Source organism: Montipora capricornis, chromosome 13 (assembly GCF_036669925.1).
Source record: "Montipora capricornis isolate CH-2021 chromosome 13, ASM3666992v2, whole genome shotgun sequence".
NCBI classification, from domain to species: domain Eukaryota; kingdom Metazoa; phylum Cnidaria; class Anthozoa; order Scleractinia; family Acroporidae; genus Montipora; species Montipora capricornis.
The window spans coordinates 20,144,511-20,169,554 of record NC_090895.1 but is presented as its reverse complement, the minus strand read 5'-3'; the positions used below and the strand labels follow the sequence as shown (position 1 = coordinate 20,169,554).

General features: G+C 38.9%; 1 protein-coding gene and 1 long non-coding RNA gene across 3 annotated transcripts in view; one reads left to right on the top strand and one right to left on the bottom strand.

Annotated features, from left to right (window-relative positions):
* The window catches only part of LOC138028206 (uncharacterized), a 390,617-nt gene that overhangs the window by 232,279 nt on the left and 133,294 nt on the right, over nt 1-25,044 (bottom strand). The gene's annotated exons all lie outside the window — the stretch shown is intronic.
* LOC138028836 (fibroblast growth factor receptor 4-like) lies at nt 636-13,263 on the top strand. The gene is made up of 7 exons (XM_068876461.1): nt 636-743; nt 2,265-2,388; nt 6,867-6,940; nt 7,687-7,727; nt 9,312-9,408; nt 11,003-11,105; nt 12,968-13,263. The coding sequence occupies exons 2-7, from the start codon at nt 2,341-2,343 to the stop codon at nt 13,022-13,024; spliced, it is 420 nt and encodes a 139-aa protein (XP_068732562.1). The 5' UTR covers nt 636-743; nt 2,265-2,340; the 3' UTR covers nt 13,025-13,263.

Below are 25,044 nucleotides of genomic sequence, written 5' to 3'. Positions count from 1 at the left end.
ATGTAAATAATAAAAGTTCATTGCATAATGAGCTATCTCTGAATTTGAACCAGATATACTAGATAATCTCTTTAGAAATGACGCTTTGGAATTCATGATTTTACAAAGAATGCATGGGATCATTAACGTCTTTCTCCCTTTTGAAGTCAATTTGTAAATAGATGATGCTTCCTGTGAGCAAACTCGTATGTTAATGAAACAAAATGTAAAACAATGACGTCATCAGAGATCCCCTTCTTTATGACGACAGAGCTTAAAAACAAGAGGCGGGACTTAACAGTAGACGCATGCGTAAATCCCATTATCCAAGTAAAACTGCGCTTTTGGGAACCTTATCGTAAAATTAGACAAGCGTTGTACTATGTCTCTCTTGTTTTTGGAATTCTCTGTTGGAAGATTTTATCGAATTCTGTTTGTGTTTTGCCTCAAATTTTTTCCTTTATTTTGAATTGCTTGTGTATACAGAGCAAACAATTACCAATTCATACTGCTCGCACCAATGCGAGTGTTCACACGGGTCTCACCTGAGATGTCCTCTACTTGTTTTTGAAAGATCGTCCTCTGGTTGTGGTTGAGTATGCACAGTATGGGGACTTGCTTGGTTAACCTGAGGAGGAGCCGAGGGGTACAGGATAATTATTACAGTGACCCTTCAGTTAAACCAGGTTCCACTCTCACCTCAAGACAGCTGTTAAAGTTTGCCTGGGAAATCAGTGACGGAATGCACTATGTCTCGATGAAAAGGTTACTTTTATCCATAGTAGAAATAGTGACGATAAAACGATAATCCAGATTTAGTTTGGAAAATAGGCAATAAGGTAGCAGATCTCGTACCTTGCTTTTGTTTGATATTGCTAGCACCTTCTATTATTTAAGTCTAATTTAAAGTCATTGTTTCAATTGTATAGTGTTTTGGTTTTGGCTTTTGTATGGAGCCAACTCACAATTGTGTTATACGAGAGCTGCTACGTAATTAAATAAAAGTAAGGACGGGTTTTCTAACCGAACGGAAAAGTTTTTTTTGTCATTGCTGTAATCGAGGGTATATTTGTCTTCCACTGGCTTCTTGTGTTGACCATGTTCAAGCACGTTGGCCAAGTACAAGCAGCAATAATAATAATAATAGTAATAATAATAATAATAATAAATATAATAATATGATGATGATGATGAATATGATAATGATGATGAAGATGATGGTGATACATTTAATTGCGCTTTTTCTATAAGAATAATCAAAAGGATTCTTCGAGTCCTTCACCAAAGATATCGTGGCACGATAATTTCGATTTTAGAATAGCGAGCTGGCGTGTCTATAGCGGAAGAAAATTCAAGTGTGACCTCCAAAGAGTGCTTTAACTATATTCTTTCCTCGACCAATGAACGAGTACTGTGGGCGTACCGTCGCCCTTTGTGCCCGTGGTTTTTCCATCAGAGGTCGGAGTTGTCCATTACTTCCGATTCGAACCTATTGGTTTTTCGCATAGAAATTCGAACTAGCTAGCGATAGAATCTTCTCTTACAACAAAAATGTATTTTTCGACCGCAGGAAATAATGCTTACTATCAATTGATGGCAAAGTAAGCGTTTGTATCTGATATAAATGAATTTCACTATGGCTTGGCTGATTTTTGTTTTCAAACATAAAGGGCGCTTTCTTCTTGAATAATTCTGACGTGTTACCGGCGTTTCAAAGTCGTCCTATTGTTACCGTACTGAAACTCTTTGTCTCAGAACAATAGGGCAACCTTGACACGCCACAATTATTCAAGGTGACGTTGCCTGGGAGACGTGAGTCAAAATTATCAGATTCAGACTCAGGTTCATTTTTAGTTCACATTATTTACCGAGAAAATCATATACATAATAACAAAATTACAGTAATTTTTGCAAAGATACAAAAAAAAAAAAAAAAAGAAAAGAAAAAAAGTAATATAGGTTACGGATGTGTGTGCATGGTGACTAAAGAAGCAGGTTCTTTCGAGTTGGCCACCGCAATCAACTGATCGATTCTGTTTTTTTCCTATTTAAGCACTCTTGAAAGAAAGAGGATCTTAAACATGATTTTCTTCAGTGTAAAGTTGATCTTTTGCAGTGTTGGAGGTTCCCATTAAAATGTTGAACACAGTGAGATTAGTATATCAATGAGGTTTTGGTGCCATTTGCAGACATGATCTCTGTGCTCAGAAGTGGAAAAATGGTCCATTTCATGAGCCATTGTGACACGGTGTGGATGATGAAATAATTAATTTAACTTATCTTCCAGATTATCCATCGTGACCTTGCTGCAAGAATGTGTTGGTCGGAGAGGATGAAGTGTGCAAGATAACTGATTTTGGGATGGCAAGAGACGTCCAAGAAGATGACATTTATGTTCGCACGCACGAGGTGCAGTTGGTTTTATGTACTTTTGACTTAGCAATTACTAGCTCATATTATCCCAGAATTGTTTTCAAAAAACACAACTCAACAGCTTCAACGCACAAAAAACAAAAACCGAAGGAGTGAAGTGATCCTCGCACTTGAGATGGCTCCCTATAGAGTATTTGTAGATACCCTCACTACAGAGCAAGACTTGCAAAAGGAAACTTAGTTAAATTCTCTTAAAGTTTTCCTTGTTGTTATTTACCAGTATGGGTACCGATATAATAAGGCTTAATTTTTTGGGTGTCAATTTTTGGAATATGGCCGTTACCATGACAACATCACATCTAGTGACAGGTAGAGATATCACTATTTTTGGCCTAAATTCTTTAATATTTATACTTTCCTTGGGTTTTTTTAAAATTCTTCCCACATTATGCAAATGAAATTGCCTGACATTTTGAAGTGGTTAAAACTGAAGGTGGTTCAGACGATTTTGCCACAATTCTGTAACTTGTCATTTTTGTAAATATATTCGATTGGCTCTGACAGATTTTTGCAAATATAGGGTATTTGATGGTAACTGTATGTGGTTAGAACTGAGTCGATTAAAAAAAAAAACAGAGGGAACGCTAGGAAATTAGCAGTTAATTTTACATATTTGGTCACGACGTGAAAATCAGAAAAAAACACGCGCGATTCAGGCTTTACACGCTGTACTAGTACCCGGTCCTAAAACTCTGGGGTGCCTCCTTAACTGGACAATATTTGAGCAATTGCCTCTTATTGTCACCTGCAAAAACAAAAACAAATGCAAAAACAAAAAACAAAACAACAAAACAAAAGTCACAGAAAACATCTATCCCAGAAATACTTTGTAAAAACGGTTTGGCTTTCAAAAAAACCCCAATTGGAATCCGTTTTATTTGCGCATCCCTGACTCCTTTTGTATCTGTTATTTTATTCAAAAATTATTTTCAGAGTTAAGTTGTTATTTTTTCTTTTAAGTTTCATTTGATTTGATTGCTATCCAGTTCGCTTTCGCTGAATTTCAGTAGCAAAAGCCGTTTAACCTTTGACTCCGAAAACAAGCAAGTTTCCTCAAAAGGACGATGAAATTTTAGTCAGACAAGTATTGAGAATAAAGGAAATAATCAGATGAAGAGGTGTGATCTTGATATAACACCAAAGTGTAATGACTTCCCAACAAAGATATCTGTGGTACTACTTATGAGAATGAATTGTTCGATCTTGTAAATGGAAAGGTTAATAGCTCTTCTGCATAAGAGTCGAATATTTTCTTCCATTTTCTGAAGACCCAATGTTGGTATTAAGATGGCTTTTATGGTTTTTAACCAAAGTGGGGCTTGAAGAGGCAGCATCACCCTAAGTCATTGTTACGCTAAATACTAAAAACGGACTTTTTTAAAGTAGACCAAAAAACAATGAGGTTTTTTTCGTCGAGAATCATTGTGCATTAAAGTTAGTCTTTTTCGTCTTCAGCTGATGAGAACGGAAAGAAAATGAATTGCAAATGGTGTAAATATTTAAAAATTGTTAAAAAATACCATAAGGTTAATTATCCTCTGCGAGATTGACATGAGAAAGGTAACTTTATGGCCATTTAAATTGGGAACGCCATGTCTTCAAGTTAGCGGTGGGTGTTTCAGTCTCTGACGTTAATTGATTAAAGCCGCAGACACAATTTTATACTGAGCATTCTTTTAGGCCTTTTTGTTCTATCTGATTCCGGACTAGAATTAAGAAAATGTCTTGAATACCAAGCGACGAGGTATTGCGAAAACGGGGTATAAATGTGATTGTTGAAATGAACTGTGAAGATTATTCATCTAGTCGGTATTACTGGAAAAAAGAATTAAGTCTTTTACTAGACTAGACCAAAGCCATCGGACTTCATCAGGTCAGATCAATAGTATTACCATCCCCGATATCCGGGGCTTAAGCGAGAGAGTTAAGAAAGCCCTTAACCAGTGAGTGTTACCACGACCTTAAAGCCGACTAACTCCCTACGTGACAAGCTGGTCCATGTCAAGACCTTACCCTTAAGAAAAAGCACTACAATGTCGTATACGGCATCAAATGCGCGCAGCCAGGCTGCAATGAGACGTACATTGGTGAAACCAAGCAAGCCCTTAGCCAACGGTTCGAGCAACACACCCAACCTGCGTAATACGAGGCCCAAAACTCCGCAGTCTACACCCATGCCAAAACAACAGAGCATCAAATCTCCCAAGAGGTAACTATCTTGGACCAGGAAGAACAGTGGCTCGAGCGAGGGGTGAAAGAGGCTATTTGGGAGAGGGTTGAGGCACCCAGCCTCGACAAGAAGGGGGGGCCTCCTCTTTAAAGTATCACATGCAAGGGACGAGTTGCTACGGAATATTCCGCGCCGTCTCTCATGTAACTAGTCACGACTCCACCATTAATTCTATTGAACTGACCTGATGAAGTCCGATGGTTTCAGACGAATCGTCGTCAAGTTTAACGTACAAGTCTAGTACAAGATTTAATTCTTTTTTTTTATTGTTGTTATATGCAAGAATCTCTGTCAACACGGAATTGCAAACTTTATCAGGCCATCTTCGTTTTTTTAGCGAGGATTACAAAATATATGAGGCAGCGAGGAATGCATTAAGAAGGAAAACATTACCTGAAAGCCAACTGTTGTAAATTAGTGTTCTTTCACTAATGTCAAAGAATAAAATTGTACAAAGTATAAAATTGTGCAAAATATAAAAGGATAAAATTAATCAATCAATTAATTAACTCTACCAAAATACTAAATAGTGATTAATCTACTGACAACTATTTTAAAAAATTAAAAAGAATCGTTTTAAATTTTAAATTATCTACGCTTCGAGTCATGTGAACTTTAAGAGCGTACTTAAAAGATGCAATGTCTTTAGACTCTCTAACCATTGGAGGCAACGCATTCCATAGTTTACTAACCAAAAAAGTAAAAGATCGATGCATATGCTCCAAGTTGAATGGGGGGAGTTCCAGCTCTGTGCTGAGCCCACGTAAGCTCAGCCTTGTGCTGAGCCCACATTCTTAAGATTAAAAAGCTTACTAATATAGGGTGCTCCGTGGCTTTACAAGCATTTATATAACATAACTAGTGACTGGAATTGCCTGCGTTGTTCCAAAGACTTGATATTAACTATTTTTAGGAGGTAGTCGTATGAAACAGACTTCGGATAGCCTAAGATACTTCTTAATAAATAACAATTAGTGCTTTCCATTTTGGTTGTCTCAGCATTACCTATACCCAGCAAAAGAGGGCTGCAATACTCAATATGTGTGAGAACATACGCCTTGTAGAGACGTACCATTACAAACTTCGGAATGAACTTGCGCAGTCTCCGCAAGGCTGAAGCCTTTGCGCATGCTTTTTGCAGCTGTTCCTTTATGTGTGTCTTAAAAGTTAGTTTACTGTCTAAAATTATCCCTAGGATCTTAATCGTATCTTTCATCGCAATCCTCGCATTGTTAAGGTGAAATTCATACTCATATAATGATGGCCCGATGACAAGGGCTTGCGTTTTAGTGGCATTAATCTGTAGATAATTCAATCCAAACCATCTAGATAACACGCCAAGGTCAGAGTTAATAACACACTGCAGAACCATCGGTGAGACATCCGAGGCATATTCCGTCGTGTCATCAGCATACAGCCTTGAGGAAGTATTAGAAACAAAGTAATTAAGATCATTAACATACATATTAAACAAGAGTGGACCTAACAAGGATTCCTGTGGTACCCCGGTTGTCATAGTTCTCCACGGAGAATATACTCCATCAAGTTTAACTCTTTGTCTCCTACCTAAAAGATAGGCAGTCATAAGTTCCAAAGCAAATGTAACGCTGCCACGCGATTTCCCGCTGAGGAAAATTGCCCGAACATTCCCGTCCCAAGAGGCTTTCCTGCCTCCCCTCCTCCACTCCAACAATCTGTACGCGCGGACGGGCAAACGCTGACGCCATAACCAAACCTTCGAGCATGAATAGCTTTCCCAAAAGGGCTTACTCATGGTGCTCCGTTGGCGCGCTTAGCGCGTCTGAGCTCCGCTAATATTTTGTGAAATCCTGTTACGCAAATTCCCAAACGAAAGCTGAACACCAATGAAGAGATGCATTTATTAATGTCGAACATTATAGTTTTTCGGGAAAATTTGAGTTTTCTTTGCAGGGGCCCGAAACTACGACCTTCCTATCGCTAGTTCGGACGCTCTACCACTGAGATTTTGAGGTCCGTGGGAGCTATGGTATTAAATTAGGTTTAAGAGACAATTGCTCCACAAAGCAAGGACTGACTTTGTTGAAAGGTGGAATTTGCGCCTGGATTAAGTTTTCTTGCATTTGTGTAGCCTTCGGACGGAACACCGTTTCTAAACGTTAAGGGACAGACAATGGGCAACGAAGTCACTTTCAAGACCAATGTGGGGAATTTAATTTGATGTATACTTTGGGGTCATTTTCAGGGTCGTCTTCCAATCAAGTGGACAGCCCCAGAAGCTTTGTTTGGCAGCGGAGCCTACACAACTTCCAGCGATGTGTAAGAAACTTCTTCTTCTCCTCCCTCCCTCCTTCACGTTGGGGAGACTGTAAATCAAATGAAGTCAAATCAACTGTTAGTTTTAAATTAGGGGGAAGAGGACCGTAGTGCCTAGAAACAGCCTCTCAGAGCAGAATGGGGAACCAAAGCACTTAACGATCGAGAATGGATTTATTTCTTTAACTATCTTACTTTCACTTTTGCTTAAATTGGGTCATCATCATATCTTGCCGCTCCATCTCTCGAGCCAACGGCGTGCCGTGTCGTTGACGACCCTAAGGTCATCGACAGTACAGGATGGTCCCCATGGGCAAGATGTCATAATTTGCTCCATGGTCTGTGTCTCAACCCCCACATGGGCATTCTGCATTTTCAGCGTAACCCCACTTTAACATGTTATCGCCAGTTTTACCCACTTTTGCCCTTGCGCTATTGAGAGTGACCCACTCATTGATTTCATGAAGAAGATGGTCTTAACATAATGGGTAGAAATTAAATCAAATGAAATCATATGTTGGAAAACTGGAAAAGAAAGCTTCTTAGAGAAAACTGAATAGGGAACTAGTATACTCCGGCAACAGACGTACACTTGATTTTTTTTTTCCTTTTTGCTAAATAGCTTCTACCTTTAAACGAATTCACTATGATTTAAACGATTTAGTAGTGTGGATTTGAGTATATTAAATCTAAAAGGTCAAGACTATCAACTTCTCTAATTTTTAATTTTATCACTTTTCCTTATTAAGGTGGAGCTATGGAGTGGTATTATACGAAATATTTACCGTTGGTAAGTTTGAATCGCGTGCGTATGAACTCTGTACCGAGTTACCAAATACTTGAGGTACTAGCAAAAAGATTAAACTTTTAGATATTGGCAATAAAGGGATAAATGACAAAAGCTGTGTCTGCGTGTGATGATTGTGTTAAAACTTGCTTCTCCAATGCAAATTAGCCTTTAATGGACAATTAAGGAGGTTATAGACAAGGAAGACAGCAACGTCATCGAAAATTTCACTCTAAAATTTGACTTGTTGCTGTTAGAAGTATTTTGCGAACATTGCATCTTGTTAACCTTGTAAAAGCAAGTGAACTATTCTGTTCCTGGATGTGTATGGGCAGTTTTAAAGGTCGGATAAACATTAAAATGAATGGTTCAATGCTGTATACTCGCGTCGTTGTGATAACCGTGAAGGGACAGTTTCACTCTTTTGCGCATGTCCAAGCTTTGGCGCAAGCAGTGGTGAATTTTACGGTCTCTTGCTGAGCCTGTTGAGTATTAAAGCAAATACGGCACATTGAATGACTGAGACCCAAATTTAGTGGAAGATACTGTGGGTTTACACAGAAAATATCAAATTTAGTTGTGAACATCAACTTTACTGTACTCGCCGAGTATTTTATTCTTCGCACGAGTTGTCATAACGACGATTTATCTATTCGCATGCAGTAGGAAATGATTGCAAAAGTAATTCCAATGAGTAATTCCACTTCTATGGCATTGTTCCATTTCCTCAAGCAGTATTTTCAACAATGGAATTAAATGCTCTGACATGACAGTTTGCCTATGAGCAGAGCCATGAAACAATTCTTTATAAATTGTGATTTAACGGTGTTGTTTTGTGGAGGACGGCCAAGTACCTTTTCCCTTTTTCCAACCAATAATTTTCGTGCTTTTTGGTGTTGTCATTTCCGTCGTTGTCGTCGTTGCCTAGACTTCTTGTTTTTTCTTTATAATCATGTAACAATTATTCGCCAAAGGCGAAGTGAATATGCCCCAATATTAATTGTCTTAGTATAATTTTCAGCCGTAAATATTAAGGAATTGCAAAACAACGTGCTAAAACACCATAAAAAGTACTTGCTTCGCTTTACAGCCCCGCCTGCCAAGTGTTATATTCCCCGTTGAAAATAATACTACTAATAATAATACAGTTCATTTTGGGAGGTTCTTTAAACAATGGATATCCAGTTCACTGAAGCACGATTCAATCCCAAGAGTATATAACCTGTATTGTTTTTATGTAAAGAACATCCCCCCCCCCCCAAAAAAAAAACGTATTGCATTATGGGAATGGCCGAAGGCGAGGTTTTTGTTTACTGATACATCACCGAGCATAATTGTGAATAATTGTTTTAGTATAATTTCATATGTGATTATTTGAGAAATATGCATTTTCTTTAAAACAAATAATTTCTTCCTCTGACACATCGACAAAACGGCTTGCAGCCATAAAAAGAAAATAAAAGAAAAACAAACGCTAAGGTGATTATTGCGTAATAATCACCTTAACTACAACCAATCAGAGCAGAGAATTTGCATTGGTCGCGTACGTAATCAATTTTTACTAATACAGATTATTCGTTGTTTCAGGTGGTGATCCTTTTCCTGGTGTCTTGATGAGGGATATTCCAACCTTGCTGGAGAATGGCTATCGAATGTCTCGCCCTAAATACATCAACTCGCAACTGTAAATATGTTCATTCCCTTAGCTATAATTTTTCTTGTTTATTAATCTCACTTTAGAGGTTAAGGGCATTTTATTTTTTTTATGGAGGGTGTATTAAAATTGCAGGTTGTAAGTTGCAGGTTAGGGTTGCAGGTCATTGTTTCATCACATCTTAAGGACGTTCGCGCCCATTGCTACTGCGCATCCTTCCAGCGCACCCAAATTCACATGCCACGTCATGCATCGAACGCGCGCGCTAAGTACTTAAATGAACAATGATAGGGCAGATGGCCATTGCTATAGCTTTGCTTGGATTTAACGATCTTGGATGTTCGGTGACCCTTACTTTTCTTTTAAGAAACAGATTTTATTTACAATTATCTCCACATTGTCCAAAAATGAACAAAAAATCAATGTGGGACGTTAAAAAAATTTCTAGATTTTTGACCACGGGACATGGAATCCTGCCATCTTGCGGCTGCAAGGCGCATGAAACTATGGTTGCTAAATGCGAACTTGTTCTTTAAGGAACCTCAAAAGTTAACTAAATTCACTTGATGTGTCCACTTTAACAACGTTTGGTAGAGAACATTTCACTTCAAAGATGTAATTGCAATATTTTTGGGCTTACAGACACTGTGGCCTTATTCGCTGAAGAAGCCGGATTTTTTCAGATTTGGGGTACTCTTTCGGACAAGTTCTCTCCAAAACGAAGTCGGTGACCCCCCCTTTTTTTACATTTGTGACATCACTAACTCATCATCTTTCTAGAAAATTTTCGCCCAAACGTCCTTAAACAACCTAAACCTTTACTAATGCTAACATAAGGCATAAAGAATAATGTTCAAGCCTAAGGTAAGGCCGTAGCCAGAAAAAAAAAAAATGATGACTGAGGCACTATGATTAAATTTTTTTCGTAGGTGTTTATGATGAGTACATTTTAAAGAGAACACTGGAATCGTGCTTTATTAAAAAAAAAAAAAAAAAATGACAGAGGCGGTTTGCCTCATACTGGTAACGGCCCTGTAAGGTTGGGTTGTTCCTCTTAGGATAAAATGATGACTTGCAACCATAAACTGCAACCTGCAGCCTGCACTTTACACTCTCATGACCAGGGCGTACAATTTTATAGTATTTGTGAGACGGCATTTTTAAAGACCGAGTTATTTTTAGATTGATTTTCCCGTGAAACCAGACCTTTCCAGCTGATCACAATCACAGTCACAATCACAATCTTGCGTGAGAAATCATTACCAATGGTATTGAGAATGGTCACTCCTTCAAGGCAAATCTTATTTGAGAACTCGTCTAAAAAAGAGATGGATCTATGAAAATGCCGTTGCATAGACCTACTGTTGGAGCTGTAGGTTCCTGGCCGAAGTTGTTCAAACGATGGATAGCGCTATCCACCGAATAAATCACTACCCACTGGATAACTTAATTGGTTTTTCTTGTGTTTATCCGCTGGATAGTGATTTATCCGGTTGATAGCACTATCCATCGTTCGAACAACTGGGACCTGTTTTTTTCTAATTAGTCAGTTTGAAGAATGAAACTACTTCCGAGGAATTATTTTTTAAATGTTTCTGGGGATGACTTTCTTTCTCGAATACAGTTATGAGACCATGACTGCGTGCTGGGAAAACGATCCATCCAAAAGGCCAGACTTTGGGTCCCTGAAGGCCACTTTCCACAAGCTGATGGAGGAGGAAGAACAGGCAAGCCGAAAAATAAATGTATTTATCAAAACCTGAACCACGGATATCAGATTTCCAGCATTTTCATTAGCTAGCCGAATACAGGCTATTAGTTCATATTCCTGCTGTGCCGAATATGGCCAAGGAACGCACCAGCATTAAAGCAAACTGGAAATATTTTTGCAGCTCTGAGAAAAAAAAAACAAAAGGCCGACAAAACCCGTTTGCACTGGAAATGACCAAGACAGAAATCGATGCTTTGCTAGACAATACTAACCCCGGGAATATCATGCAGTTTTTAGTACAACAATTATTCTACTCGAGCTTGCTCAAGACAGTTCAAGTTTTTAAATTTCCATTTCAATTTTTACTGAAAAAATTAATAGGTTTCTCAATTCTGGCAAACTAGTTTCTGTAACCGATATACGGAGGAAATACTCATGGGAATTTAGACAGTTAAAAATTGTCACGCTGTTGTAAACTTAAAAAAAAATATTGACGACGCGTGGCGATCCATGGCACAAACTAAAAAAACAGGTTTGACAAGTCGAAACTGGACTGACTGATCCATTTCTCTGGATGAGCGGCAAATTAAACAAAGTCGCGCCGGCTAGCAGAGTCTACTTTCCTCTTCCCGACTTATCTACGAAGATCGATCGAAACAGACTCTGCTCGCAGGGTATTCCAGTGCGCCCTCGTAGAATAATGGCTAAATATACAAATGCAAAAAAAAAAAAAAAGGGGTAGAAATTTCAGATCTTTGTCTCAAATGGAGTGTTTTGGGCAAAACGCCATCATATATATTCGTGAAGGTCTTGGTTAGGGCTGCATGCGAAGAAATATAAGAATATATATTTAATATATTCTAAATATGGTCTCTTTTAGGAGTCAAAAAAGCCTGGGTCACGCTTATATCGGTCTCCTTTACGGTTTTAATTCAAAATTCCGACAGAGAATGCCCCCCTCTCACATTGGTAGATCCGCACTCGACACGCCGTGTTGCAAAATACACGAAAGTGTCCATTTTTGCCTCCGCTACTCAACTGGTCTAACACAACAATAATATTTCATGATTTGGGTGCGTTGGCAAGCCAGGCCACCATGGAATATATTTAGCATTGGAATGTAAACAAAAACATTTACACATCAACACTATATGTAGGGAAGAGCGATGCACTAGAGCCGGACACGGAAACACCTAAAAACCAGTAGGTGGAAAAAACTAGGGAACCTCTACCCTGGACCAAGTCAGTGGTGCGACCCTCGGGGTTCTAGGTTATTCTTATTGAAACACACGATTTACGAATGTAAGAGAACGCTATATACATCTTAAAGAGGGCATATTGAACTTTTTTTCCCCGCGCGATATAACGATGAACGAAAGTGGACTTGTGCATGCGGAGAAGGCTGACCGTAGATTAACTAAGCCTACTAACGGCCGGAAACTACAAGCCTTAATCCTACAAACCACTGCGCACCTTACACGGCTCACCAGGCCTCCGATACGTACTATCAAGATAGCAATCTATGCTAATTTACAATTATCACAAATTACTTGTTCCGCGTTTTTCTTTGCTTCCGTTTCAAAAACGAGTCTGCGACAAGACAGTTAAAAAGAAAAAAAGTTTGATTTGCATGGAAATTCGCAACTCATTTTAATTTTCATTTGAAAGAAAGAAAGACTGGGGCTGGTTGCTCAAAGCCTGGTTAACGCTAACCGTTGGTTAAGAGGTTTGAAAACATATAGGTTTCCGTGATGTTTGAGGCTAGTTAGCGCTAACTATGCTTCGAGCAACCCGGGCCTGGTCATTGGGGTTTACATAACGATAAGAGAAGGCTTTCGGTCGCTAATTTCTAACTCATTTGCTTGTTCCGTTGTTTAGGAATACGTCAACCTGGAGGAGCTTTTCTACGAAAATGTACTTCCATCCAGTTGCTAGAAGATCAGTGTCTCAAGGATTGATTCGCGTGGAACAATTAACTGGAAGAGAATTCTCGTTTTATTCCGTTGATACTTTTAATGCCATGATATGAGATATTAGTGAGATACCGGCAGTGTAGGATACACCTTGAAAATGTAGTTTCTTAACAGAATGTTTTTCTCGGTTTCGCTTGTTGTTGTTGTTGTTGTTGAGTATTTTTTGCCTTTCTTTAGCATAAAGAGGGAGCCCGTGCAAAACGTTTCAATTCAGGACAGTATGTCCCCAAATCGCACAGCATTATTTTTGGTTTCAGTTATTGACAAGCTTTTAATTAAAGCGCGGGTTGCCGTGATACCTCTTAACCAACGGTTAGCGCCAACCAGGCTTCGAGAAACCGACCTCAGTTTAATATTAAAGCGAGCTAATATAATTAAAGAGGAGGTGATTGCCTGGCATTGAAGAGTAAAATAATACTTTAATGAGAATTTCCAAGTAATCTGCCTTACATTACTAAGAGTAAGGGATTTTGCATATTACGAGTTTCATTTTGAGCAATTATTGATTCATGACTAATTTGACTTAAATTAAGAAGTATGATGATTACATGATAAGTGAATTAAATGAAATGTAGATGATTTTAAGAGGAAATGTTCGATTCATTAATCTTTACCTAAACTATCAAATGTAAGCTGCCGGAAGGTTGCCTTTAAAAATCGTTTATTCCAACAATCGCGTACCAATGTCCACATTGCTATCAAACACGTCAAAATCACCATTCCATAGGGAAAAACAGTATCAAGTTGCAAAGAATGTTGCCAACGCAATATTTACTGAACCTGAAAAGCCCCTGATGCGTATAATGTATTTCTGGGGATTTAACACTTCCGTAATAAACAGTCTTGGAGAAGATTGCATTTATTGTTTTTTTGTTTTATTTTGTTTTGTTTTGTTTTGTTTTTTTTTTTAGCTCGTTTTTTCCCAAGAGTTTTCGAGAATTCGGCCAGGATATCCGTAATTTCGTTCAACTGCTTCGTCTCTTTCTTCTACTTCTATTTAATTACACTGAAAAGCTTTTGCTTCAAAACTTGAGTAAAAAGCCAGGCGTCGTCGGCTCTAATTTCAGGGTATGATGCGATCAGAGTCATAAATTGGTTTGATTTCGTAAAATAAGTCGCTTGCGCCAAATTGATGAAAACAAAAAAATAAATAAAATATATTCTTTCAGAGAATAAATGATTTTATGCAACTAGCTACACTGGTTAATGTTTGGCCCGTAAGAGTCAGGTTACATACGGGACTCTTAGTTATTAGTACTTAAATCAATGCAGGCTAGTTGTTTCGTGACCCTTTTTGTTTTATGGATCCATTTGGATTATTCTTACAGTTAGTTAACCTGGCTTGAGCCTGCGATCCAATTAAAGCCTAGTAGATGGTTAGCGGTTAGCTAAAAAAAAAAAAAAAAAAGCAGCTGACCTCGATGAGCTCTAAACTTGAGCCCTCGATGTGGTCAAGTGATACTGATGAGCGGATATCTTGTGTCAGTTGATCTTAACATGTTTACCCATCGCCAAAGATGTATACTTGAAACTGTATTGCCGCCGCGATGAGGTCTAAGCTCGAGCCCATGATGTGGTCACGTGATACTGGTCACATTGGCTTACATGGGGAGGTGGACGGTCGTACGGTGGCCAAATCACAAATAGTTTACCATATTTTTTTGCCCATAGCGCTTCGCGCACGCCATTGGGGCGCAGAGCTCCGCTGTTATTGTTATTTCCTAAAAAGGCCGCCTTTTATTAGTCGAAACCGTTAGACATATTTCAAAATTCAAACCCCGTCGTTTCATTATTTTTGTGATTTATACATATCTCTGATGTGCTTTAAAGGGAAGCTATCACGGTCGCGCATGCCCCAGGTTTTTTAATCGAAACTTGAAAACATCAGGCTGGATGATGTCTCATCTGAAACATGTCTGGTCTTTATTAAAAAATGAACTTCAAAAACATTGTGTGGTTTATCAAAATAATAATAATAATAATAATAATAATAATAATAATAATAATAATTGTATTATTATGATGATGATGATGATTATTATTATCGTTATCGTTATCGTTATCGTCATTATCATCATCATTACTATTATACCATTTGGGCTCGAATCGTTCTTTCTTGAAATCTTAATAGGAAGCCTCATATGTTCTGGGCAAGTCTCGGTCAATTTCTGGAGAAGTAACAGCGCTCGTGAGAGACTTGCAAAGGGCTGGTCCGCATCGGCAAATGGATTAATTTAGTTGAAAAGCAATAGTTAAGTCCTGACCGTTGCTTGCACATCTTTTAACCTTTTTTGAACATTGGATAAATGCAGAAGCACGTGACCTTGAAGCATGTAACTTGCAACTCTTTTACTTGGAGCAAAGCTAGGGATTTTAGGACACCACTTTTATGCCCAAATATGGACAAAAATCAGATCGAGAGTCCATGTGCGGGAAAATGCACGAGCTACATTAAATCTAATAAGGAAATTTTTAAACCAGAAAAACGTCAGCACTGAAGCAGAGTGAAACGCTTCTATGCCATGAGCTTCTGATAAATGTTAACTTAAAATAGCGGAGCCCAGCATAGCGAAGCACCATAGGTAAAAAAATTTGGTAACCCATCGATGCGAGAAAATTTGGTTTTATAGCTATGCCGTCGTTGACGTCCGTACGTAAGTCCGTCCGTATATCCACCCTTCCATATATGCCAATGTGACCAGTATTACGCTGGTTTACAGCATAAATCTTTGATATTGGACATCCATCTTTTGATTAATTGACACTTATAGTTATCAGCTGACCAGTATCACGTGACCATATCGGGGCCTCAAGCTTACAGCTAACTGAGGTCAGCTGTTTTTTTTTTTAAGTTGACTGCTGATCAGGTACTGGTTTTCAATCGGATTGCAGGCTCAACACAGGTTAACTCACCTGAACATAAGCTAGGCCTCATTTTTCGCGCGCTTTCTGTGGCTCGACGCGGCTACACGGTCTTACTATATATCAACGAATGTTCTTACAGAGTCAACGCTTTTCGTGTTCAGGTGGAAAACGGTTTGGAAGATGTTTTCTATCTGCGTTTTTCGCGGATTTCAATCTAGTTTGACATATGATATATGTGGTCCAAACTGGTGGCTACGCGGTTATTCAAGTCAAGCATCGGCGGGATGTAAACTTAAAGCTGAAAGTTTATTTTTAAATTGCTTAGAGGTGCTTTTTTCTCTGTATTGCAATTTTTCGCATATCTTTAAAAGCTCTGATAAGGTTACATGATGCCCGGAGGACCTCATCCTCGGAGATCCAGGGGCAGGCAGTCGAGACGGGACGTGAATCGGGACTGGCGTTTTATGCCTATATCTAGAACAGAAATGAAAGGACTGAGCGAAAGAGAACGACAGCGACAAAACAGAATACCAGTAATAGCTCATATTTAGCACACAAATTCTTTCCTTGGGCACTAATCGGTTCTTCCTTTGTTCAGGTATGAAAATCGAATTTTTATTGTCTACTGGAATTAAATAACAATTATCTGTACCCTTTTGGAAATAAATAAAAAGTTGATTTGTTTGTTTGTTTTGCTCCAAAATGCGAGCGAACAAGTGCTTTTAAAGTTTGCCCAACTGGTTTTCGTTGTGCCTCGTTAGTGACAAGAAAATTTTGCCCTTATGTTATAAACACGTATTCGCAATGAATTCTCGTAAATTTAGGGGGTAATCTAGCTAGCGTGTGTTTTCAGAAGTTTCTTTAAAGCACTCAAACGTTATTTAAGTGTTGGATCAGTGGTCGTCCTTTCTTGGATGCATTACCGTAGTTTGCCGATTCTTGTACCAAGCCAACCTGGCGTGTTTCAATGAAGTACATCAAAATGTGAATGATCTTGTTTTCTGAGATGAAGTGGAATAAAGTACATCATAGCCTGCGTAGCAAGCGTTTCCGTGGGGTTTCCGCGCAAATTTCGATGTTTTGGCCGTGCGAAAATTGGGGCCAGAGCAAAAAAAGCAGCGATAATCTCTATTAGCTTTTAAACATAGATAACCTTCCCGAGGGCGGCCTGAGAGCACCTGAAATGTTGTAAACAAGCCCGCCGACAATACTAGGTTTTCCTACACAATTTTCTGCTAAGTGGTGTAATTAACACATTTTTCTTGGCGCTTGTGTATTGAAGAAAGTGATGTTAAAATTAACATTGTGTCTAGATACCCGGCAGCCGGGAAGTGCTTTCAAAAAACTAGATACCCGGTAGTCAGAATTTTTGACCAATTTTCTCCAAGTAGCTCGCTTAATTCCTCTAAGAACATAAGATATTTGTTTAGAAATCTGGTGAGGTTTCGTTGGTAATTTCTGTGAATATTCATCGGGAGTTGACTTAGTGTGCCAGAACTTGAATATTTTCTAAGTGTCAAAAACATTGAGATTTCACTCTATGCCCAAGCTCAACAGTCGCTTCGGCTTTTAACCCAAGGCAATATTGATAATCGCTTGAGATTTCTAAACAAATATCTTAAGTTCTTAGAGGAATTAAGCGAGCTATTTGGAGAAAATTGGTCAAAATTTCTGACTGCCGGGTATCTAGTTTTTTGAAAGCACTTCCCGGGTGCCGGGTACCTAGACACGTCGTAAAATTAAAGGAACAGCTATAAATAGTGTCGAACTTGTTTCGGCATAATGTCAAGGCTTTAAATCCCAAAGAGTCGGCATTACACTACAGGATTTCAACAGTTTTGCTCCACAGCGGTGCAAAATTAAACAGAACGATCTCGCAAGATTGAATAGTTTAGGAGTCTGTTTACCAGCTAATCCCCATTGAAGTCTTCCTTGATTTGATCATTCGCAATACTTTTGAGAGGACTAATAATTTGTACGTAAGCATTGTTTTTCGCAAGAAATGAGGCTTTTTTCCGAAACCAGTGGGAAGAACAGCGAGCAAATCTCCCCCTTGGAGAAACTGTCGAAATTTGTTGTTCTTCTCTCAAGCCTCCGCTAAATCCTTCATCTACAACGGAGCTAACTGCTTGATGTAATATTTTCTGAAAAGAAGATCTCTCCGCCATTTAGCCTACGTGGTGAGCGATTTCAGCGAGCGAAAAGTGAAAATCAGTCCACCGAAAGGCCCGAAAGCGAATTACTTTCTCCGATTCATTCGCTTGCTACAAGCAATACCGTTATTTTGACATGAGGGACTGAGAGGTGTCAATCGAAAAATCCGAACCGCGCCAATCAGAGACCCCGTTCGTGGGCGATTTTGTGTTTTGTTTTTTGCGCTTGCCCCATTCTCTCGCGGAGGTAAAAGAGTTCGCTCCTCGCCCGCTGAAAACGCTTGCTATGCAGGCTAAGTACATCAGTAAAACTCTTGTTTGAACTTGAACTGACAAAGTCGTTTTTATGGCTTCTAATTTTAGCATGATTCCTATTCGCTGGCTATCGACAGTTGACTCTGAAATGGCATTTTTTTTTCCTTTTCCATTCGTTCGGTGAGGGTGTGCTTGTTTTCTTATAAAACTCATTCGATTCAAGAAAAAAATATTGCCAAACTGATGAATTGCAAAGTAAATTTCACTGGAAAAACCGATGTCGCACTCATCGCTACCTGATTCATGCGGTATCGGTTTTTTGCGTAAATTTTACCGTGGAATTCACTAGTTAGGCAATGAATTTTTCTACAGAAGAAAGGAAAGAAAATGATTTAAATATTAAAGCAGCAACCGGAAACATCTAAACGCGGACAATTCTAACCTTTTATTTTCACAAACCCTACAGGCACTAAGAATAAATAAACAGGAGTTCCGCTTTTAGGGTAGGCTAAATCTATATATTATTTAAATTTTACTTTATTAATTTTGTACCCTGATAACTAAATTACTGTAATTCCCATGCTTTTCCCGCTTTTGCAATGCTGTGTTGTTATAGTTATGCAAATAAAGCTCACCCTTTCTGTTGTTGTTGATTTATCACTTCTTTAGGTCAGCATGACCACTGTTTCCTTGAGCATAGACCACCATCTCGCGTAGCTGACAAAAAAACAAAGTCATGAATTCAGCGATCATGCAGTAGCACTGCAGTGCACCTGTTATGTCTTTAAGCTGAATTCTCTCGTTCTTCCAGCAGTCTGAGTGCCTCTTGTCTCCTCGACTGTCTAGTCTACGGGTATCCGTCAAAAGGAATTGACAGAGATCATTTGTACGGAGAATGCCCCTGCCTCCATGAAGGCATGCACATCCGGGTGGTCGTTTAGTAATCTTGTCATATCGCTGTAGTACACACACATATAACTTGAATATTGTCATATGCAAAACACCACGGTGGCAGTTCATTAATGCATGCCAGGTGCAATAGCCAGTCCCTTTCCTGTGACGCGCGCGCGAATCATGCTCGACATTAACCCTACGAGGTCAATGTTTGAGACCCAGAATGCGGATGGTGGCCCGTTAGTAGTGCGCTGGGGACCCAGATATTTTTGCAAGCGTTTGAATGGAGGCTTGAACGGCTGGATTTCCCGATAACCTGATCATGGCTTTCTTTGTTCAGGTTTTCTGCAAGTGTGCCGATGTCTTCTATGGCTTTCTTAATCTGGTCTGTGTTTCGAGGGTGTACTAAAGGTGGGCCACTTTAGGTCCATGAATCAGCGAACCGGCTACGGAGCTATTCTCTAGGAATGGCACTTCACTATACTCACGTTTTTGTTTTTGTTTTATCTGTCAAGCTGTAGTTTTAGGTGCCTATGGAGGAAACTATGGGCCGAGATGGTGGGGTGGAATTTGGCGCTCGATGTTGAAAGCCTCTTCACCAACATCCCTTTAGATGATTGCATTAATCTTGCCGTCAAGTATATAACTGAGGGTAACCTAGGTTTGAAACTTAGTAAACATGAGCTTAAAAGGTTGTTTGAGTTTGCTACCAAGGAAACTCACTTCCTGTTCAAGGGTAACTTCTATGACCAAGTGGATGGTGTAGCCATGGGGTCCCCCCTTGCCCCTGTTCTCGCCAATCTCTTTATGGGTCACCATGAGAATATATGGTTGGATCAATACGGGGATTCAAAAGTCTTATCCTATCGTCGCTACGTAGACGATACATTTTGCCTTTTCCGCTCTGAACGGGATGCAACCCTTTTCTTCAATTACATCAACAATCAACACCCCAATATACGCTTTACAATGGAACGGGAATCTGGCCATGTTCTTAGACTACCTTTCCTACATGTTCTAATCAATAACACTGACCCGCACCAAAGTGTAACCACCGTTTACCGGAAAAAAAACTTTCACAGGTTTGCTCACCAGTTATCTGAGTTTTTGCCCCTTGATCTACAAATTGGGGTTAATCAAAACCTTGATTGATAGAACTTTTAAGATAAACAACACATGGATGGGGTTCCATACTGACCTTCAAAAACTGTCTGTCATTCTGCGGAGGAATCTCTTCCCTGAGAACCTTATCAACAAATATATTTCTAAAGATATTCAGACAGCAGTCAAGGGAGGGAAAACACAGTCTCATTCAGGAATCGAGCCCCAGGAAACACCTAGTAACGGCACAGAGGAGTATACGCAAACTTGCTAATCGGTTATGTAAACCTATTGATATAAGGTTAGTCTTCACTACTTTCAAAGTCAGGAATCTTTTTAATGTAAAAGATGCTGTCCCTGTAGGGCTTCGCACGCGTGTGGTCTATAAATTTTCGTGTGCAAGTTGTAATGCTTGTTATGTTGGTGAAACCAGCCGACACTTCTCCACACGGGTGCGCGAGCACTTACTTTCAGATAGATCTTCTAACGTTTTTAAACATCTGCAGAGTTCAGAGTTTTGTAAGGCATCCTGCACACCGGATTGCTTTGAGATCCTGGACTCTGCAGCCACTAAGTACCAAGTTAAGCTTAAGGAATCCATGTATTGAGAGAAGCCCGATCTCAACCAGCAGGTGAAACACATTAACCTGACTCTCTCCCTGTAAGGAACTAAGCGTCACTCATTTAAAAATTTTTGTTTTGTTCTGTTTTGATTTAATACGCAATATTGACAACGCAATGTAACATAGTTTGTAAGATCGCGCGCGCTTTAAATTCAACGGCGATTTCAAAATATGTAACACTGAAGATGACGGATGTACCGTCGAAACATGTCTGGAAAATTAAAGAAAGTTGTTATTTTTATACGACATCTCCTATTCACAAAAACTACGAAAATTCTACTTAAACGGTTTAATAGTTATTTAAATCCGTTTGTGTTGACTTCTAGCTCCACTCGCGCGCGGACTCGAATGAGCGGGAGACGCATGCGTAAATTGCTGATCTTGTAACCCCCTAATTTTTCCTGATTTTGCAAGTTTACTCGTTTATATCTCTGCTTCTGGACGGTGAATGTTTTTGATTTTTTGCATGTTAGCTTAGATTAATTTAAACGGTTTGTCTTTCAAATTTGAAAAAAATCTGTAGGTGAAAAAAATAATTAGAGACAATTCAAAAAAACTTATTTTTCTGAAAAACTGACCTACAGATTTTGTTGAATTTTAAATATTTTAGAAAGTATTTCTAACATTATCTGGTTACGATGAATGGGAAAATTTCACCGTCCCGTTTCTTCAAAAAGGACCACATATGTTGATTTTAAGGCTCAAAGAAATGCCTAATATCGTTGCCATGGTAACATTATTTTGAAGGAAAACATAATGTGAGAAATCTACGATAGGTACTTAATACCCTGGCCAAATTTCGTTTTGATATGATTGCCCTAACTGTATCTAAGGACAGAATATGTTTATTTGTTTGAAAAAAGGAGAAACTATTTCGAGCCTCCTTAAAATAGTCAGAAAAAGCACAAATAACAGCCTAGGCACAACAGCTGACGTTCGAATCGCCGCTTGCTGGCAACCCAGGTTTGTTGACAAAAAAGTTGCAAAAAAAACTTTTAACTGAATGGTTTTTTGGCACTCGAACCGTTGACGTGACGTCGGATAGCACAGTTTTTCCCACTCGCTGAATTCTGATTGGTCAATTTAAATTTCAGTAGCTCCGTCCGTATGCACGGATAATCTTTTATCAACTATTCTGACTGAGAAATCTATTGGACTTTACACAGGTAATGGAATATCTTCCAAGGTCGAAAAACGGGCGGCTGGGCCTGCACCAGCACCGGCTCCTGCCCCAGCTCCAGCGGCTGCAGGAAAGGAAGGTGTGTTGTAACTCATTACTTCCAAAATTATTAATAAATTATTTTGTCAACTACTAATCACATGCAACTGTTTGGACACCAGACGAAATACAGTATACCATACTCCAGTTAGAATGGAATATACCACTTGGTTAAAATAAGCATAAGCATAATTTAGTTAGATTTGTTTCATCAACTTCAGCTTATATGTCCAGAAATTAAGGAAATTAGATGCACGTTGATTTCAACAAGCGACACAAGGTGTCCCCACAGGCGGACCACCCTCTATTGGAGTTGTTGTTATCTATCTGTGAAAGGATAAGTTTGAAAGCAAATAATTCAATGAAATATTAAACTTAGTCATGTCTTTTTCAGGCGTATTTTGCGAGGTCTTTTCTCGACCGCCAGTTAGAGAGTCAAGAAAATTGACAAGGCAGGCAACACCGAGCCGCCACCCGGTGACCTCGTCATGTTCAAGCTGGAACTGATGCCAAACCAGTGAAATTCTCACCTTAATAACACCAGCATCCTATCGACTAGAGATGTCCCCATACCTTCACTGAATTTGAGCTTCATCTTTCGAAAATTCACCGAGAAAGGCGATTCTGAAATCCTTAACAAAGCTTTCTCAACATGATCGTACAAGAAGCCAGACTATAGGAATTCGAAGCATTTGAGTGTATTCGAATGTACCAGTCACTGCAGGGTTAGGCTTTTGAGCTGATAACGGTCGCGTTACACTGATTGGTAGATGGGGACATCTCTAACCGATCGGATGCTGGTGTTTTAAACTGAGAATTTCACTGGTTTGGCGTCAGTTCCAGCTTGAACAACAAGAGGTCACAGGCCGGCGGCTCGGTGTTGAGGGCCTTCTCAATTTTCTTGACTCTCTTACTGGCGGTCGAGAAAAGATGTCGCAAAACAACGCCTAAAACAGATGGAAACGACCAAAAAAAAAAAAAAAATTCGTAAGACAGGACTCATTTGACACTCTGTTTTATCTTTCATTGAATTATTTGCTTTCAAACTTTATTGCCGAGTATCACAACCGTCGTAATGTATTTTTCCTTCTAGAGATCGATAGACCACTTTCCTAAATGGCGACCACATTTACGTTCTTTTGTATTTGTGTTAATTAGACCTACTTCCCATTCATTTAAAATTTGCTCGTCGTAGGGAGACTAGAAAGGCTTATTAGAATTAAAACAAAAACAAAAAATTATTGTTCCGCCATCATGTGCTTTTTTTTGCGAGGTTACCCCTGCCGTTACAACAGAAAACATCATCACATCACTCAATCGATTGGCTCAAAATTAACTACCTCAAGTAATGTCATTGCCATTGTGTCACCATTTGTACATGTCATTTCAGTCCGAGTGTTAAGCAGGACGTTTGTCGCATGAACCTAGTGTGGTACCGGTGGCCTAACCTAATAATAATAATAATAATAATAATAATAATAATAATAATAATAATAATAATAATATTAATATTAATAATAATAATAACGGTTTAATGATGACATTTCCATAGAGTAGCTCTGGATACAAGTATCTCAAAAAAAATTAAAATCAATGGAAATCAATGTAATCTAAGCTCGGCCTTGATTTTCAAAAACTTAAAAACTTTCGTCGCAAATGTTTTAGTATTAGTCTTAACTTAACTTAGAAGCTGAATCTTAAAATGTTCTTGTTGGAATATCATAGCTTCCACTAATCTCCTCTAGCTATGCGATAGCCTGTTCCAGGCTCCCAGATAGAGCGACCCAACCGGTTTTAGTAGTTGGGATATCATAGTTGCCACTTCTATTAAGAGAAATATATTTGTCTAGTTTGCCTTTGTTAGAGCAGAAAAACATTGTTGTGGAGAAAAGAAAAAAAAAAGAGGAAAAAACAATCTCATCGCTGTTTATATATATATTTTGGAACGAACCTTAAAACTCACAACCAATCACCCTTTTGTAGCGAATCCCAAAGACTGTCAATTCCAAACTTGACTAGGGTCATAACATTAGGAAATTATGCCATTACAGTGCTGTTTCTGAGTCATTCCGTTGCTAGCTCAACATTGGGACTTCGGTACAACCAGGCACTTATACTTACTGCCCACCAGCAGCCTGAAATTTACTTTTCAAAGTATTTTCGATTTCGAGGAAGAAGAATAATAATAATAATACATAACTTATATAGCGCAGCGCTTCTCAAAGATCCAGCGGCGCTTTACAATAACGGTAATGTAAATATAAAATCAATTAGATATTGGAATAAAAATTAGTAAAAATCAAAGAAAACAAAAACTACAACTGCCTAAATAAATGGGTTTTAAAAACAAGAAGTAGTATCTTAAAGTCAATACGGGCAGAGACAGGCAGCCAATGTAGGCTTCGAAGTACAGGAGTAACGTGTTCATATCTGCTAGTGGATGTTAGCAGGCGGGCAGCTGAATTTTGTGCATATTGCAGTCTATTAACTTGCGATTTCTGTAGGCCAGATAAATGTGCGTTACAATGATCCAACTTCGACGAAATAAAAGCATGAATAAGTACTTCACACTGACGGTACGAAAGAAACTTTCTAATTTTAGCTATGTTACGAAGGTGGAAAAAGGCAGTTTTACGGATATTATTAATTTGTACATCCATAGAAAGCACACTATCAAGCCAAACACCAATGTTTTTGGCGGATTTGCTAGCTTCAATAATATCAGCTCCGATCAGGATTGAATCTAGTGGAGGTGGAGGACGGTGGCGAGCAGTCAGGACAAGGAGCTCCGTCTTATCCCCATTGAGCTTAAGCTTGTTCACAACCATCCATTGTTGGACATCTTGAATGCACCTTTCAATTAATGATTTGG

Coding starts and splice junctions, on each gene's coding strand:
- LOC138028836 (XM_068876461.1), top strand. CDS start 2,341: ATGGCAAGAGACGTCCAAGAAGATGACATTTATGTTCGCACGCACGAG. Junction 7,728..9,311: donor ATACGAAATATTTACCGTTG/GTAAGTTTGAAT, acceptor TCGTTGTTTCAG/GTGGTGATCCTTTTCCTGGT. Junction 9,409..11,002: donor AAATACATCAACTCGCAACT/GTAAATATGTTC, acceptor TCTCGAATACAG/TTATGAGACCATGACTGCGT.